At 43.6% G+C, this 15527-nt stretch overlaps 1 protein-coding gene across 1 annotated transcript in view; it reads left to right on the top strand.

Annotated features, from left to right (window-relative positions):
* Positions 1 to 1110: 1110 nt before the first annotated feature.
* Positions 1111 to 15527, top strand: part of LOC141002115 (fibronectin-like) — a 29627-nt gene continuing 15210 nt past the window's right edge. The window contains exons 1-17 of the mRNA XM_073473292.1: positions 1111 to 1339; positions 2341 to 2466; positions 2568 to 2705; positions 2946 to 3077; positions 3257 to 3394; positions 4255 to 4413; positions 4821 to 5018; positions 5131 to 5313; positions 6061 to 6237; positions 9102 to 9257; positions 9571 to 9699; positions 9855 to 9998; positions 13409 to 13530; positions 13647 to 13815; positions 14163 to 14348; positions 15016 to 15144; positions 15371 to 15460. Of these exons, the coding sequence (XP_073329393.1) occupies positions 1210 to 1339; positions 2341 to 2466; positions 2568 to 2705; positions 2946 to 3077; positions 3257 to 3394; positions 4255 to 4413; positions 4821 to 5018; positions 5131 to 5313; positions 6061 to 6237; positions 9102 to 9257; positions 9571 to 9699; positions 9855 to 9998; positions 13409 to 13530; positions 13647 to 13815; positions 14163 to 14348; positions 15016 to 15144; positions 15371 to 15460 (2506 nt within the window). The 5' untranslated portion in view covers positions 1111 to 1209. The remainder of the gene's footprint in view (positions 1340 to 2340; positions 2467 to 2567; positions 2706 to 2945; positions 3078 to 3256; positions 3395 to 4254; positions 4414 to 4820; positions 5019 to 5130; positions 5314 to 6060; positions 6238 to 9101; positions 9258 to 9570; positions 9700 to 9854; positions 9999 to 13408; positions 13531 to 13646; positions 13816 to 14162; positions 14349 to 15015; positions 15145 to 15370; positions 15461 to 15527) is intronic.

Here is a 15527-nt window from a genome sequence, read left to right as displayed (position 1 = left end):
AGGTGCCGACCAGCACATCAGGAGCAGTTTAGTATCTTGCCCAAGAACACTTCGACATGCAGACCAGGGGAATCGAACCAGTGACCTACTCCTGAGTCACAGCCACCCAAGAAATGCTAACAAATGAAAATGGCTGCCTGCTACTTTCTGCAGTAGATGCATGATATTGTTTGAACTGACATGGTGTTGAATTAAGGATATTGATGATTGTTACTTGGTCGGTCAACGACATTGTGCGTTTTATGCAGAGTATTCTCATACTGTCGACTCTTTGTAGGCTAGGCTATGACCTATTGATGCACTATTTTTTCTACTCTGACTTCATCATGATAACCCTTACGCTGCCTAAAATCACTTCTGTTGAAGACCAAGTGTTGCTCTTGCCTGCTCTGCATAAATCCATGTTTGCAATCACAAAAATGTAATTTAAATCATCTTTCAAGCACACATGGGACTTTTTAGACTTAATTTTGGTGGATGGTTGTTGGACAAGTGACTGAAGCAACAGTAAAATTATGTTTTATATCTAATGATGGATTTTCTTTTTTCTACCTGTGTGACATGTCATGATATCACAGGAGAAAAAGAGCTGGATGGCAAATGTTTGATATGTTTGCATGATTAAAAGACTTAGCAGTGTGGGATTTGTTTTTTCTTTCAATCAACTAAATGATTAATGGACAACTGTAAAACCCCCAAACGCGTAAACTGATTGGATTGGACCAAAAATCATGTTTGCCTTGGAATCATGATTTCTCAGTTATTATAAGTTTGTTTACCTCCGTGTTGCAGGTTGCATGGAGACACGACCGGCTGTCTTACCTCACAGTAAAACAGAAACCAGTTAGAAGAAGAAGAAGTTTATGAGATTACATTTGCGCAAGTTTCGAAAAAAAAAAAAAAAAAAAAAAAAAACTTGTCTGCCGCACTTCAACGTGCTGCAGGCTGCGTGGGTAGTCGGGTCTCTTTTGTTGGACCTCCCTCCTCCTCCTCCAGGCTCAATGTAAGCCATGCCCAGATAAATCACTCCCCCAGCCTGGTAACCTGCACACTGGGGCCGCACACTGGAGAGGAGCGGACTGATCGGTGCGCGGCACAAGAACTAAGGACTGCACTGGAAGTTTCCCGACGTCTCTCAGTCCCTTTACGCACAGGTGACCACAATCTGCAACAACTGAAGTGAGCGGCTCGTTTTTTTTAAAAGACAGGATGACCGGCAGCACCATAGCCAGGGTGCTGGTTGCGCTCTGCATCGGGAGCGCGGTGAACTGCATGCCCAGAGTAACGAACAGGGACCGGCGACAATCGCAGCAGCATCACGTCTCCTCAGTTTCTCAGGGTGAGTTTTTTTTCTCTAAGTTATTAGTCACAAGTTTGATTTCTCTATGTGGGGCCAGCAGAGGTCACTTGGAGGACAACAGAGAGTTGGAAAGATGATTTTGCACTTAATTTCTATTTTTTTGTCATATTTTTTAGAGAAATATGTCAAATCTAACAGGACACATCTGTTCAGATCGTGTTCATGTAGTCTTGTGTTTTCTGCGATTTAAACAATTTGGATCACCATAGTTAAGGTAATTTCTTGTGTATTAGGGTGATAAAAGACACATAAATCTGTAATCTCTCTGTTAATCCTGGAGCTACTGGATTAACCTCAACCCCAACCATTTTTTTTCCTGATCTCCTCAACTTTCACCCATGTGTGGAGACCAAGGATCAAAGCTTCAGGGAGAAGGGGAGAGAAGAAAAAAAGAAATGCAAAAGACACTTGGCTTCAATTTTAAACTTGGAAGAAAAAAAAAAAAAGAAAAGATGTTGCTGGCATGTGAAGTCATGAGATGTGAACAAAGAACATGCCTGGTGGGGGAGCGAGAGAGTAAAAGTGGATATTATTCTCCACTGTGTGCAGCTGATTTACTGCTCAGCCCCTTTGAAGCCAAGTTAACACATCCAGATCAACTTCACAGACATGGGTGAAGTCCTGTCGCACAATAGGATGTTTATTCCAGTTCAGTGTTTGCTTATTTTAGCTTGAAAAGCTTTTGTCCTTTTTATAAGCTACGGTCAGAGCTGGATCATTTTCCAGTGGTTGTGTTTCCAAAAAGGGCATGGTAAGCAGGTATAGTGTGTGTTTGTGTGTGTGTGTGTGCGCGCGTGTGTGTGTGTGTGTGTGCGGGTGGAGTGTGTTTTTCTCTCTCCCTCACATTTTCCCTACACTGTGTGTTTTGGTGAAGGAGCAAAAGGGAGGCGCTGCTGTTTTTTCGACCTCCTGCTGTCTGATTCTGGTCTCATCAGCTGTGTTTTTTTTCCGTCCTCACCCCTTTTTTTTCTCCTTTCTAGATGGTTGTTTAGAAAATGGCCACTACTATGCCGTTAACGACCAGTGGGAACGGCCGTATTTGGGCAGCATCCTGGTGTGTACCTGCAATGGAGTCGGTGGCATCAAGTGCAAAAGCAAACCTGAAGGTACGAGCTCGTCTTTTGCATCGTTTCTCACATCCATCCACCTTCCATTCCCCTCCTTCTTATCATAAAACACACCTTTTTGCGTTGTTTTCTCCCTGCAGCAGAGGAAAGGTGCTTTGATAAGATCAACCAGCAGTCCTACACTGTGGGGGAAACCTACGAGAGACCCAAGGACAACATGATCTGGGACTGTACCTGCATCGGGTCCGGGAGAGGAAAGATCAGCTGCACCATTGCCAGTAAGTTTGTTCATTAACTGATCTAACCTCAGACCGCACATCCAAGCTCATGTGTTCCTGTGTTTCCCAGACATGATGCCAGCTCCACATTCTCCACAGCTGATAAGCGACTGGTTCTGCGCAGCTGGTAGCAGTTAGCTCGGTGGTTTAGATAATGAGACAAACGTCTGAGTGTGTGTGTTTCTTTGCATATTAATGCCTCTCTATAAAATCTCCTCTTTTCCTTCTGCCTACCCTCAGACCGCTGTCACGAGGGCGGGGCTTCGTACAAGATCGGTGACACCTGGAGGAGACCCCACGAGACGGGAGGCTACATGTTGGAGTGTGTCTGTTTGGGTAACGGCAAAGGAGAGTGGACCTGCAAACCTGTCGGTGAGTCACTCAGACAGCCGCTGACTAACAGATGACAGCACTGAATCCTGAATCCTGAAGGATGAATCCTTTGACAGCTTGCCAGAAAGTTTGGGATGTTGGATTGTCATTATTTTGTATGTTTTACACCCAGTTAATGAAAAAATGTAATAAATACTCTATGCCTATGTTTTCTGCAGCTGAGCGTTGCTATGACAACACGGCGGGAACATCCTACGTTGTCGGGGAGACCTGGGAGAAGCCGTATCAGGGCTGGATGGTGGTGGACTGCACCTGTATGGGAGAGGGAAGTGGACGCATCACATGCACCTCCAGAAGTAAGAAGCCCTTTATTCACATCAGTTTTCTCATACTGTTCCCCCCTCTGTCTGAAACGCTCTGTTTTTAGCTCCTGTCTCTTTAAGGACCCCCAGTGTGCTCTGATTGGTCAGCTCACACAAGCCTGAGCCAACAACAACAACAACAGAGCAGCTGTGCTTAATTTAATCTTTATGTGCCAAACTAGCAACTAGGCTTAAGTTATGCAAATATGTGACTGTGATGTAGTGTGAAGTTTTTAATTAAAGGAGGGACGACTGACGAGGCATTCGGGAGCAGTGTTTTCTGTGGGCAAGAGGAGCTGCTGTTGCAGACTGTGACCTTTTTAACTTTCAAGATCTTTTACATGCACAAGAGCATTAAAAAAAAGGAAAAACTGGTTAATTGAGAGCAACGCAAGCAAAAAAATGAATAACTTTCTGCTGAAACTCTGCTGTGTCGAATGCCATGCAGATATCCTCTCAGAACTGAAAGGCAGAGGGAAGCTTGTGGATTTTAACAGGCTGTGGAGGAAATGTTTACCGGTTGTGTTTCCAATTAGAGCCGTTACTTACATCCTTAATGATGCTGGCTGATGTAACAGATACAGATGAATGTTTCTTTTCCCTGTTGTGTCACATGCAAGACTTTCAGGGTGGCCCTTGCCTGACAATCCTGTAGCGGAGTTCATCAGTAAACTGTTATCATGCTTGTGTTCAGCGAGTTGTCATCGTATTTCAAACAGGGAAACAGCTGGTGGCCAGGAGGAGTCGGTCCCCACAGAGTCACAGACCTCGACACATTTCACAATGTTTCCCTCATCAAAATTTGTGCCAAAGAGGTCACATTTTCTTACTCTGAGTTTCATTTTCTCTCCTAGATCGCTGCAACGACCAGGATACCTTGTCCTCCTACCGCATCGGAGATACCTGGACCAAAACAGACGCCCAAGGCCACATGCTCCAGTGTCTGTGCACAGGCAACGGCCGAGGGGAGTGGAAGTGTGAGCGACATGCTTCACTTCACACCACTGGCCTGGGTGAGAAATGATAATATCCCTCTCTCCCCCTTTTTTCCCCCTCTCTGTGTGGAGAGAAGAATGTATACCAGAGACAGATGCCGTGAGGAGGGAGAGATAAGAAGTGTCCAATTGTCCAAGTGTTGACGTGAGAAAGACGTCTCTTGTAACTCGTGATCATGACCTCATGAGAGAGAGAAGAGGGCAACGGGGATACGAAGAGGGAGAGACGACACATGGGGAAAGTTAGCGGGAGAGATGTGGTTTGAAGTGATTATTGGGTGTGAGACAGAAACATGTGCTCGCCGTGACACAGGGACAGTAAAAAACTCAAATGGAAACTTTTATTTTAGCAGAAGAAGTCATCAAAAGCTACATTATCATCAGTAATTTGCTCCCCTGACCTGAATCCATCGTTACTTTTTCAGGCACCGGCTCCCGTGTGATCACCAACATCCAGCCCGCCGTCTACCAGCCCGCCACTGTGCCCGAGCTCCCCCAGGAGGGACCCTGTCGGACGGATACGGGCCTGTCGTACTTCATCGGCCAGCGCTGGATTAAGAACCAGGGGACCAAACAGATGATCTGTACCTGTCTCGGCAATGGAGTCAGCTGTGAACAGTGGGGTAAGAGATGTTATCTCGTTGTAACAAACTCACAGCATCAAAGTACAAATGTTATTAGAGAATCACTTGAATGCAACACGTTCATGTGGTCTGTTTTCCCGCCTTCACGCAGACGGACCAGCTCCGGTCTACGGTGGCAACTCTGGTGGTCAGCCCTGCGTGTTTCCCTTCGTCTACAAGGGGAAGACGTACCACTCCTGTATCTCTGATGGACGCAGCGATGGACAGCTCTGGTGCTCCACCTCCTCTGACTTCGAGACGGACCAGAAATATTCTTTCTGCACAGAGAAGAATGGTGAGCAGATGGGAAATGAGCGCAGCTGTAGCTAATTTAATGACTGTTTGAAGCTCTTGGCTGTTGTTTGATTAATATGCTCTGCACGTACTGGTTTGACAAAACTGTGTATATAACTCTGACATTCTGTTCATAGAGACCAACAGAAAAACAATCCAGCTTAACACCTAATGTCAGTTTCAGGTGATGTTAGCTAGCATCTAGCATAGAAAAAAAGGCAGCTAACCAAACAGGTTGTAAACTTGAACACGTGACATAGCTGTTTTAAGAACAAAACCTTAAAAGCTCAGAGTTGAGCCCTGGTGAGCTAGCTTGTTCTGTCAGACTGTGGAGCTAATGTTAGCTTAAAGAGCTAAAGTGCAGAGTCGTTAACATTGAGGTACAGGTATTAAAAGTTTTGTTACGTTGTTATCAATGTTTTTATTTTTGAAAGTTATACAGCAAAGTATTTGATTAATGTAATATCAATGAGAGCTAAACTAGTGAGTATCTTTATTAAAAAAACCTAACTTTAGCTTAAAGAGCTAAAGTGCAGAGTTGTCAACAGTAACATTAAGTGTTTTTTTTATTTTTTATTTCTTATGTAGGCTCTGCTGTCAATGTTGAAGATTATACAGAAAGTTAGATGACTAATGTAATATCACTGTTAGCTAAACTAGTCAATATTTCTATTAAAAACTAGCTACATTTAAGCTAGGTACTAGTCTGACACCAATTCATGTGGTTTTCGTGGTTTTCTTTTAACAGTAATGGTGGCAACACGCGGCGGTAATTCTAAAGGTGCTCTGTGCCAGTTCCCCTTCCTCTACAATGGCCGAAACTACACCGACTGTACCGCAGAGGGACGCAGAGATGGCATGAAATGGTGCGGCACCACAACTAACTATGATGACGAGCAGCGTTTCGGGTTCTGCCCCATGGCTGGTAAGTCTGTGTGTGTGTTTGTGTGTGTGAGATGTGACAAAATAACTACAACATGTTTTTATTTGCATTACTGTTAACAGCCTGGCTCACTGGCCGGCTGCGGATCAGCTCAGAAGTTTGCTAGCCACGGGGGCCACTAACGTGATTAGCACGGCTAATTGCAATGTCCCTCCCCGTCTTAACGACAGTGTATCTCCGCCCAGTCTGAATCAAAGAGTTAACACGGCCTTTTCATTAAGAGCATTCACTGACAATAAAAAAAGATGTTAGCCTTTTTAAATTAGCATAAAAGCTATTATCAGCGTGATGTCAGAAAGGAGTCGGGTCTGATGACACAGACAAAATCTAATCTACGCTTCTCACACCTTTTTATTTATAGCATCGCCAAATTCACATTGAAGTCACTGTTGCCTTGTGTTGTTGTGTTGTGTGGGTGTTAGTGAGGTCTCCATAACAAAAGAGGCTGAAGCCAGTGAAACACCAGGGGGTCAATGACCCTGCATCAATGGTAATGATGATGCCAACGAGGAGTTCACAATCCAGGGAACTTATTTAGGTATCAGAGCTAATGTGTGTTGAAATGAGCCTTTAAAACCACATAATCATGTCAGGTACTTACAGCAAGTTAAAGCTTGAAGTAGATGCCAAAGCCAGGGATCCAAACTGCCTTTTAATCGTAGGTGAAGCCTGAGGTTTGTCCCAGACTCTGCTTGAATTTATTGTGTATATAAGATCTAAGCAGTCAGCTGTGGTGACATTATGAATTAATATGTGCAAATAGGAAGAAATTGTATCTCTTATTTAAACAAACATCCTTCTTCAAAGGAGACTTCAGAGTAGAAGATGAAATAGTCTGTTTGGCAGCAGGCGGTAAAATGTGGACGGTACACATACAGGACTTATCTGAGATAAAGCAGTGTTTGTATTGTAAGATTGATAGAGTGCTGGATTTATTTTATCTCATAAGAGTTTATCTTTTGTATTTTATGCAGCGTGAAAGACAGATTCTTCAAAGAAGTTAAGATACTTGAAGCTTGTTTAAACATCTGCACACAGCAGGGCAGAGTCAAAGCTGGCAGATGCTCCTGCAGACAGCCTTGAATAGTAACCCCCTTTTTTATGATGAATTTAAAACGTAAACAGCGAGAGCTGAGATAATAAACTTCGTAAGAACTTCTTCATATGCTCACTTCATTCCCGCGACCCACCTTTGGGCCGACACCCTGTTGTTAAAAGACCGTGTCAAAGATTTAAAGAGGGACATTACGGCGTTCCTGCCCTTCAGCCGGTGTCGGAGCGGGTTGTCTGTGTTGAACTGGGTCCAGCAGTCGGAGCAGCGGGGGGTCTTTGATATTGACATTAATGACTTCACAGGGATTGTCAAAACAAACATGGTACTTGAGATGTTAATGGCGGCATTTAAAGGGCAGTAATAGTCTGGAGCCCTTTCTCCGCCTCCACCTGTGGCTGGTGGAGGAGGATCTGGCTAATCTGGTGTCTGCCACGTGTTGATAGGGCAGCGGCGTCCAGCTGTGAGCCCACATCCAAGGCACATCTCCATTTTGCAAACTGCGACGTTTAACTTTATGTCCATAATTAGTCGTATATCAGTTCCTCTTCAAAATCAGGTGAAGTTCCCAATTCGCAAGAAAACCCAAAATGTCGGCTATAAGTCTTTTTCCTCTGCATCTCCATTTGTCTCCTGACAAACTATCAGGTAGTTATGGATCTGTTTTGCCTGGATGAGATTATTGTAGCTCTCTTGGCTGTGGCTGTGGGCTGCAGTGTCCAAACAGCCACTTAAGTTTGAAATATCATCTTTCAGTCTCATTTAACCAGTCGTTAAGTGGTGGTGGATTGAGTTTAAAGAAAGAAAAATGTAGATTGATTGTAGGTCCTTTAAAAGAAGGTTGCGTTGAGGCCAAATACAATTCAGACCTCGGATAACCCTTTTTGCTTTGAGGAATATTAGCTTGAACTTCCATAGGGTAGCATTGCTCTCATCATTTAAATGCCTTAATTAGCTTGAGCCCCAGGCGTTCTCAAACCACCGCCCAGGTACTTGACATACTTTGTGCTAAAAAAGCTCCAGGCCCTGCATTTCTGCCCCGGCCATAGCCTTAGCACACACCCACCAAACCAAGTCCAAGGAGTCTTTACTCAACCTGGCATATAAAAGTCCAGGCCGGGCCTCAAGACAGCAGATCTGCCCTTTATCTCCACAAAACAGCCTCGAATCGGCACTAAAATATCCGGTAATGTAAAGAACATCTGTTCAACAACTTACTCCTGAAGTTATGACACCAGGCGTGCAGTGAAGATACATGGTCTCATCGTAGAGAAGTTGCAGAAGCACTTTCTTTCCCTTTCACACATGTAAACTTCACACAGGTGCAGGTCTCTGCCTGCCTGTCCACCTTCACAAACTTTCTATCTTTCCCGATACTCAGTCTTTTAATTAGCGGAGAACATATGGTGAACACACACAGTCATTCATACTCGCAAGGACACCAGACAGCTGTTTCTGGCTATTTTAATCCTGGAAAATCTTCTTTCCGACGGGCGCAGGTGTTCTGCGGTGGATGTATCCTCTACGGCCTCATGTAGTAATTGTAGGGTTGAGTGATCTCCAAGGGGGATCGTTCATTATAGTGTGTTTGTGTTTAGTTTTTATCTCGAGGCTGTTAATGCTCTCGTAATGATGTGTTTTGGATGCCTGCCTGTGCATCTGATTAGTTTGTTTGGTTTGGTGCTTTCAACTGAAATCGTGCAGGTTTGTTCCAGGTTTTCTCTGATGAATTAATTTAGTTAAACTAACATATCAGGGTATGATTGTGTAACTGGCTTTGTCCTGTGTGTTGTAGCTCATGAAGAGGTCTGTACGACCAATGATGGAGTGATGTACCGCGTGGGAGACCAGTGGGACAAACGGCACGATGTCCTGGGCCACATGATGAGATGTACCTGCGTCGGCAACGGCCGAGGAGAATGGAGTTGTGTCGCTTACTCCCAGCTTAAAGGTGTGTGTGTGTGTGTGTGTGTGTGTGTGTGTGTGTGTCAGCACAAGACAGAATAACACTAAACACTGCTCTCAATCACCCCTCCTTCCTCTGTGTGTGGTAATAATTAGACTTCTCTGAGTGAAGAGGTGAAAGGTCACGTGTGATTTAATCACTCACCTGCCAAAAGGTGAAAAATGAGCCTGCACACCTGCACTTTATGGGGCTTCAGTTGCACCTGCATCACACACACAGACACACAGACACACACAGTTCAGAAGAGCAGATGTGAAAAGACGTCCTTTATATCCTTGTGTTTGTGTGTCCACTGCAGACCAGTGTATCGTGGATGGTCTGACCTATGAGGTGAACCAAACCTTCACCAAACAACACGAGGAAGGCTACACCATGAACTGCACCTGCTTTGGACAGGGACGTGGCCGCTGGAAGTGTGACGCCATTGGTGAGTTTAGAGAGTAATCTGTACGCAAGCTACACAATTATTATCTGGTGCAATAATGCTGTATATTTATGTGGTTGGCTCAACAAGCTCTCTAGCAAAGATATGCATTCCTTATGCCTGTTGCATCACCTGGTTTTATGTGACTCTGCCCTCAGACCAGTGCCAGGAGCCGGAGACGAGAGCCTTCTATCAGATCGGAGAGTCTTGGGATAAAGTCATCCATGGGATCATGTACAAGTGCTACTGCTACGGCAATGGGATTGGAGAACTCAGCTGCGAGCCCCAGCAGTCCTACCCTGGTACGATGTTTTGTCTGTTTGATCAGAATATTGGATTTTTATATGATATTTGGATCAGTGTGATAGAGGAGATGGAGTTAACAGGTATTTATTCATTCTTTAAGTTGGAAGATCATCCAGAATAAGGCATTGGTCTTTAGTTTGTCCGATACAAGCTTCTCCAGAAAGTAGAAACTGACATCTGTCATAGTGAGTTGATGGAGCATTTGGGGCTTTAACAGAGTTATCAAGGTAAATGACCGTATTAAAACTGTTGTAGTTTCAGCTAATGACTGGACAAAATGTTCACAGCAGCTAAATGTTTGTTCAAGTCACCTCCAAAACGAGACTCTTGACTTTGATGTGAAACAGGCAGAAACGGGAGGGGGTGTGATTTCCTCTTTTACAGATTCACCCCCCACTATGAGCCTTTGTTCTTGCTGATGTGGTACATCCCCTGTGCTGTTGCCACAGCTGTACAAAACACCACACCACACGTGTGTGTGTATACACCCCCCCTCCCCAAACCTGACGCGCACACACCTACCCAAACACACACCCTAAAAGCCCAATTTAACAACAGTTTTCAATTTTGTGGATTTAAGCAATCACTTAAACGTTAATCTCGTGTCTTAGAGTTGTAGCCTTTAGGAAGGACCATCTCGAAGGAAGTCATGCTTCACTGCAGAGTATTACGTAGCCATGATAGTTAAGTTACCTCATTCATGATGACTTGTAGATAGCACAACGAGATCTTTCTCAGAGTTTTGTCTTGACTTTAAGATTTCTCCTGCAGTGGTCTACGTCCCTTCGCAGGCTTTGTTGTTCACTTGTTAACATCCTGCCTCCTTTGTGATTACAAATGACCAGGTTTTGCTACCCAGTGTGCAATTTGTTCAAAGTATCAGGCAGCTTTCTTTCTGGACTTTCCCATTTGTCAGGGTTGTAAAGCATTTCTCTGCAGCTCTCCTTAGCTTCTTGTGTTCCCTGAATATAAAACAGCTTGTAATGTTGTTCCCCCTCGTTCTTGGTTGAAAAATCGTGAAGCACATGCGCAGTGTGATTGGCTTCTGTGGTGTTTTTTTGCTATTTTTAAGAGGAAAACATTTATCATGCATAAATATGTCAGTACAGCTCCAAGTGAAGCTGTGAAGCTGTGGTAATGGAACATCAGGTTGGACAGGTCTTACGTAGAGGAACATTTGAACTGTTACTTGTTTGCTCTGTGTGTGAAGCAGGTTGACGAGAGACACAAAATGTAGGGCAGTATTTCGCCGTAAGTGGCTGTAATAGCAACCAGCTGTGAACTGTGTGTGTGTCTAGGCATACAAAATACAGCGTGCTAAGATTTAAGGGCAGCAAGAGGCAAATCCAGACTCCAAGTCAGTTGGCTTACTGAGTAAAACACCATAAAAGGTAAAAATGGAAAACCCAGGGGAGGGATTTTTTTTAAGGGTTTTCACAAGTCTGAGATTTATCACTACATGAGATAAGATCTTCTAACAAAATGTTGTTTTCTTTTCTGCCGTCTGCGTTTAATCTCTCCTTGTCTGGGGTCGAGTTAATCTTTTGGGGCTTTTCTTATTGTTCGGATGACTCAACATTACTCCCCTTTACTGTGGTTCTTATCACCGCCACGCTACTGTGCATGTCTGTATCCAGTATGAAATGTTGTGACTATGCGTACAAAGTAAAGGGGGGATGTGAAGAAGCATGTGTGTGCGCTATGCGTGCATGTACATGCAGTATATCCGCTACAAGTGTGCATCCGTTTTTCATGCACGTCCCCACATCTGATTCTATGTAACCCTTACCCTCGCCAGTGGCCTGTGGGTCTGTAATAGGCAGTAATAGGTCCCAGATTGTTTTTGAGGTTTGTGTATCTGCTTGCAACTTCTGGTTAACCGAGCCACTTGCTCAGAAACTTAGATTACAGGTCTGCTATTTGGAAAAGTGGTTAGAAAACCTCAGTTCTTTATAGAAGCTACCAGTTTCTATCAGCACAGCTCATGTCAGGAGTCTGCTCGCCACATGACTTCTGTTTGCATTAAAGATGACTTGATACCCTTTCTCATTTCCGAAGCTGTAAAGATACTGCAATTTTGAGCTTCTGCTGAGGTCGTTTTTCTCCTTATGTATCTACAAACCTGCTAAGCCTTTGATATTCAACTTGTAATATTCCATGCGCTGACTGATAAATTGGTATACTTAAGCCTCTTTTTGCAATAACCCCAGTTTATCCAGTGTGCTGTCAGATGTGGTAATGACACAATACAGAAGTCGGAGGTTTTCCAAAGAATCCAACGGACGAGGATAAACGTGGGACAGCTGTTACATGTTGTTCTGCAGCGTGTAGCAAGACTTGAGGAGTTCAGTTAAGCATCAAAAGCCGTGTTTGTAGGATGGAAAGAAATTCCAGTAATGCTTCCAACATTTTTTGTTGTTCCAGCATCCTTTTCTCCTCGGGTGATGCTGTAAAACACTCTCTTTTGTCTGATGCAATCATGAGACCATACAAGTTTTTTCCATGATTTTTTTCCCCCAATAGGTTGTATTTGGTTTTAATATGCTATTCTGAAAATTCTCTTGAGTTTCCTGATGTTTTCTGGTCCTCTAATGTTAGAGGAGGTTTGAGATATAGGGCATTTAAGGAGAGCTCATGAAAGAACTAGAAAAAAGCAACACAGTCAAGGTCCATGCATTATTTCTTGAGAAATCTCACAACGTTTGAGAAAGTGAGAAAAAAATTCCTAGATCCGTCCTGGATTGATCTGGATCCACACTAAAAGTTAATGTGATTGATTCTGGGCCGAGACCAATCATCCAAAACTACTAAAACTACTAAACCAAGTTTCATGGAAATTGATTTAGTAGTTTTTGTGTAATCTTACTGACAAACCAACAAACAAACGGACACTGATTAAAACATGAGCTCCTTGGTGGAGGCAATTAAGAGCATTAATATGGTAAACAATCTCTAATGGCCTACTATATTTGCACTTATGATGTGTAAAATATCCTGTAAATGCGTTCTCTTTGAGAAAACATGTTGAAGTATAGAGGGTTAAAGAGTAGAGACAGTCGAGTAAAAGTTTTCTCCCCTCCAGCTGTTGAAATCTGGGCTGGAATCTCTCAGGGACGTGATACTTTTTCCTCCCTCTGTCTGTGTTCTGTTCAGGAAAATCCTGCTGCACACTCACTGCACTGCACTACGCACTGTTACGTTTATGAAATGTCTCTGTTGAAGAGCCAGTGTGTCGACACCGTAGATTTAATGTCTGCTTGTCAAAGCTAAAGACTGACAAAAGATATTTGATATTTGATAGGCTGAAAACGCCGCCTTTATCCTTTAACATCTGTGCACTGTAACACATTATGATGATTTTTATAATTAACTGCTTACCCCTCTGTCTTTCTTCTCTTTCTCTCAGGTGGTAACCGTCCTGTCCAGGTAATCATCACGGAAACTGGAAACCAACCCAACTCCCACCCTATTCAGTGGAATGCCCCACAGTCTGCTCACATCACCCGGTACATCCTCAAATGGAGAGTGGTGAGTTTTCTTCTTCTCATCTCCGCTGGACCTGACGCTGGTGTCGACTGACATTATCTAACATTCAGCTCCTGATCTGCATGCTTGCCATTGACATTCTCAATCACATTTTACAGAAAAACACCCAGAACCCGTGGAGAGAGGTGTTGATTCCTGGCCATCTTAACTCCTACACCATCTCTGGTCTGAAGCCAGGCATCACATACGAGGGTCAGCTCATCAGCGTGCTGCGGTTTGGACGCCAAGAGCTCACACGCTTCGATTTTACCACCAATTATGGATCATGTGAGTTGTGGGAGTTGACAGATGTCAGTGCTGCATCACTGCTTAACCAACAGTATTGATATGAAGGAAGCAGCTTATTTGGCTCCTTTCTCTACACATATGACTTTGTTTAATTCTATCCAACTGTCCCCAGTATAAAAAATACAAAATATGAAAGATGATACTGAAGAAAAAAGTGCTTGCAGCATCAAGAAATTGTAATTGTTTTGTGCCTTTCTAAACCAGGAATTCCTCACTGAAACATAAAAAGCTCTTTCTCAGATTATCCTGGTCAGTTGCTGCCAGTTCTGACTTCATAGGCAGCGAGAAGCCAACTCTTTTATTTTCCATCTCTGTTTCTCCTGTAGTGGCTACTTCACAAGGCGAGACCACCCAGCCTCCGCCTGTGGTTGACATCTCAGAGTCGGTGACTGAAATTACCTCCAGCAGCTTTGTCATCTCCTGGGTCTCCGCCTCCGACACAGTCTCTGGCTTCAGAGTAGAGTATGAGCTCAATGAGCAGGGACAGGGCACTGGACAACCCATGGTGCTAGGTAAGTGCGGATGTACACGTATACAAACAAGGGTTTAGTAGTGGAATGGTGCATTGTAATTTGACGTAATTGCAAAATATGACAGTTCTATTTATTTGTCAGAGATTAAAGTGCAGTTCACTCCTCCAAATCACAAATACATAGTTTTCCTCCTACCTGCTATTTAGCAATGAAGACTGTTTTGGTGTGAGTTGCAGAGTTTTGGAGAAATCGACCAAAGAGATCTCCTTTTTTCTGATATAATGAAACTGGATGGCACCTCAGAAACCATGACCCAGATACTGAAGATAATCCACAGACCTTGTTGTGAGCAGCTTCATGTAGGAACTATAGGAAGCGTGCATCTACTCATGGACAAGAGGTGCAATGATGCAGTTGGCGGTCATGTAGATCCGACATGAAACAGATCACAAGATGGTTTTGGGATTATTTTAAGTAACCGAGTCATATTTTTTGGGAAAGAGACATCGCTGTTGAGTTTTTCAAATCGTGTGCCATCTAGTTTGATTATATTCGAGAGACGGCCGACATCTCTTCGGCCAATATTTCCAAAACTCTTGTGATTTAGGGGTGAACTGTCCCTTTAAAAAGCCTTCAGTTAGCTCCTTTAAAATATTCAGAGCTATGAAATCAAGTGTGTTAATACAGTTTTTTCTTTTCCTATCAGACTTGCCCCGTACAACTACCTCAGTGAACATTGCTGAGCTTCTACCTGGGAGGAAGTACACTGTAAACGTCTATGAGGTTACAGATACTGGAGAGGACAACCTCATTCTCACTACTTCACAGACCACTGGTTAGTAGAGACATACACACACTGTCTGTCATTTAATATTTCCATCTCTCTGTGATCTTCCTTCACATTTTCATTTAAGGCACAAAAAGTAGAGCTGCTCGACTGAAATACTGTTTTGCAAGCAGTCCAATGAACATGTGCCAGTGACTACAAATCAAGTGATCCTGTAAGAAAAAGCTGTCATTGTAATTTTCCATCTCACACTCTCACCCTTTTTCTTCCACAGCACCTGATGCTCCTGTTGAGCACGAAGTGGAGGATGTTGGAGATTCTTCCATTGTGATCAGCTGGGACAAACCACTGGCTCCCATCACTGGTATGTTATGACAATACTGTCACTCACAATCAAAATTTAATCACACATTATGCTGCTATTTTGAACC

The sequence above is a fragment of the Pagrus major genome, chromosome 9 (assembly GCF_040436345.1).
Source record: "Pagrus major chromosome 9, Pma_NU_1.0".
Classification (NCBI taxonomy): Eukaryota; Metazoa; Chordata; class Actinopteri; order Spariformes; family Sparidae; genus Pagrus; species Pagrus major.
Note: the sequence above shows the minus strand (reverse complement) of the source record. Positions and strands in the feature narration are given on the sequence as shown.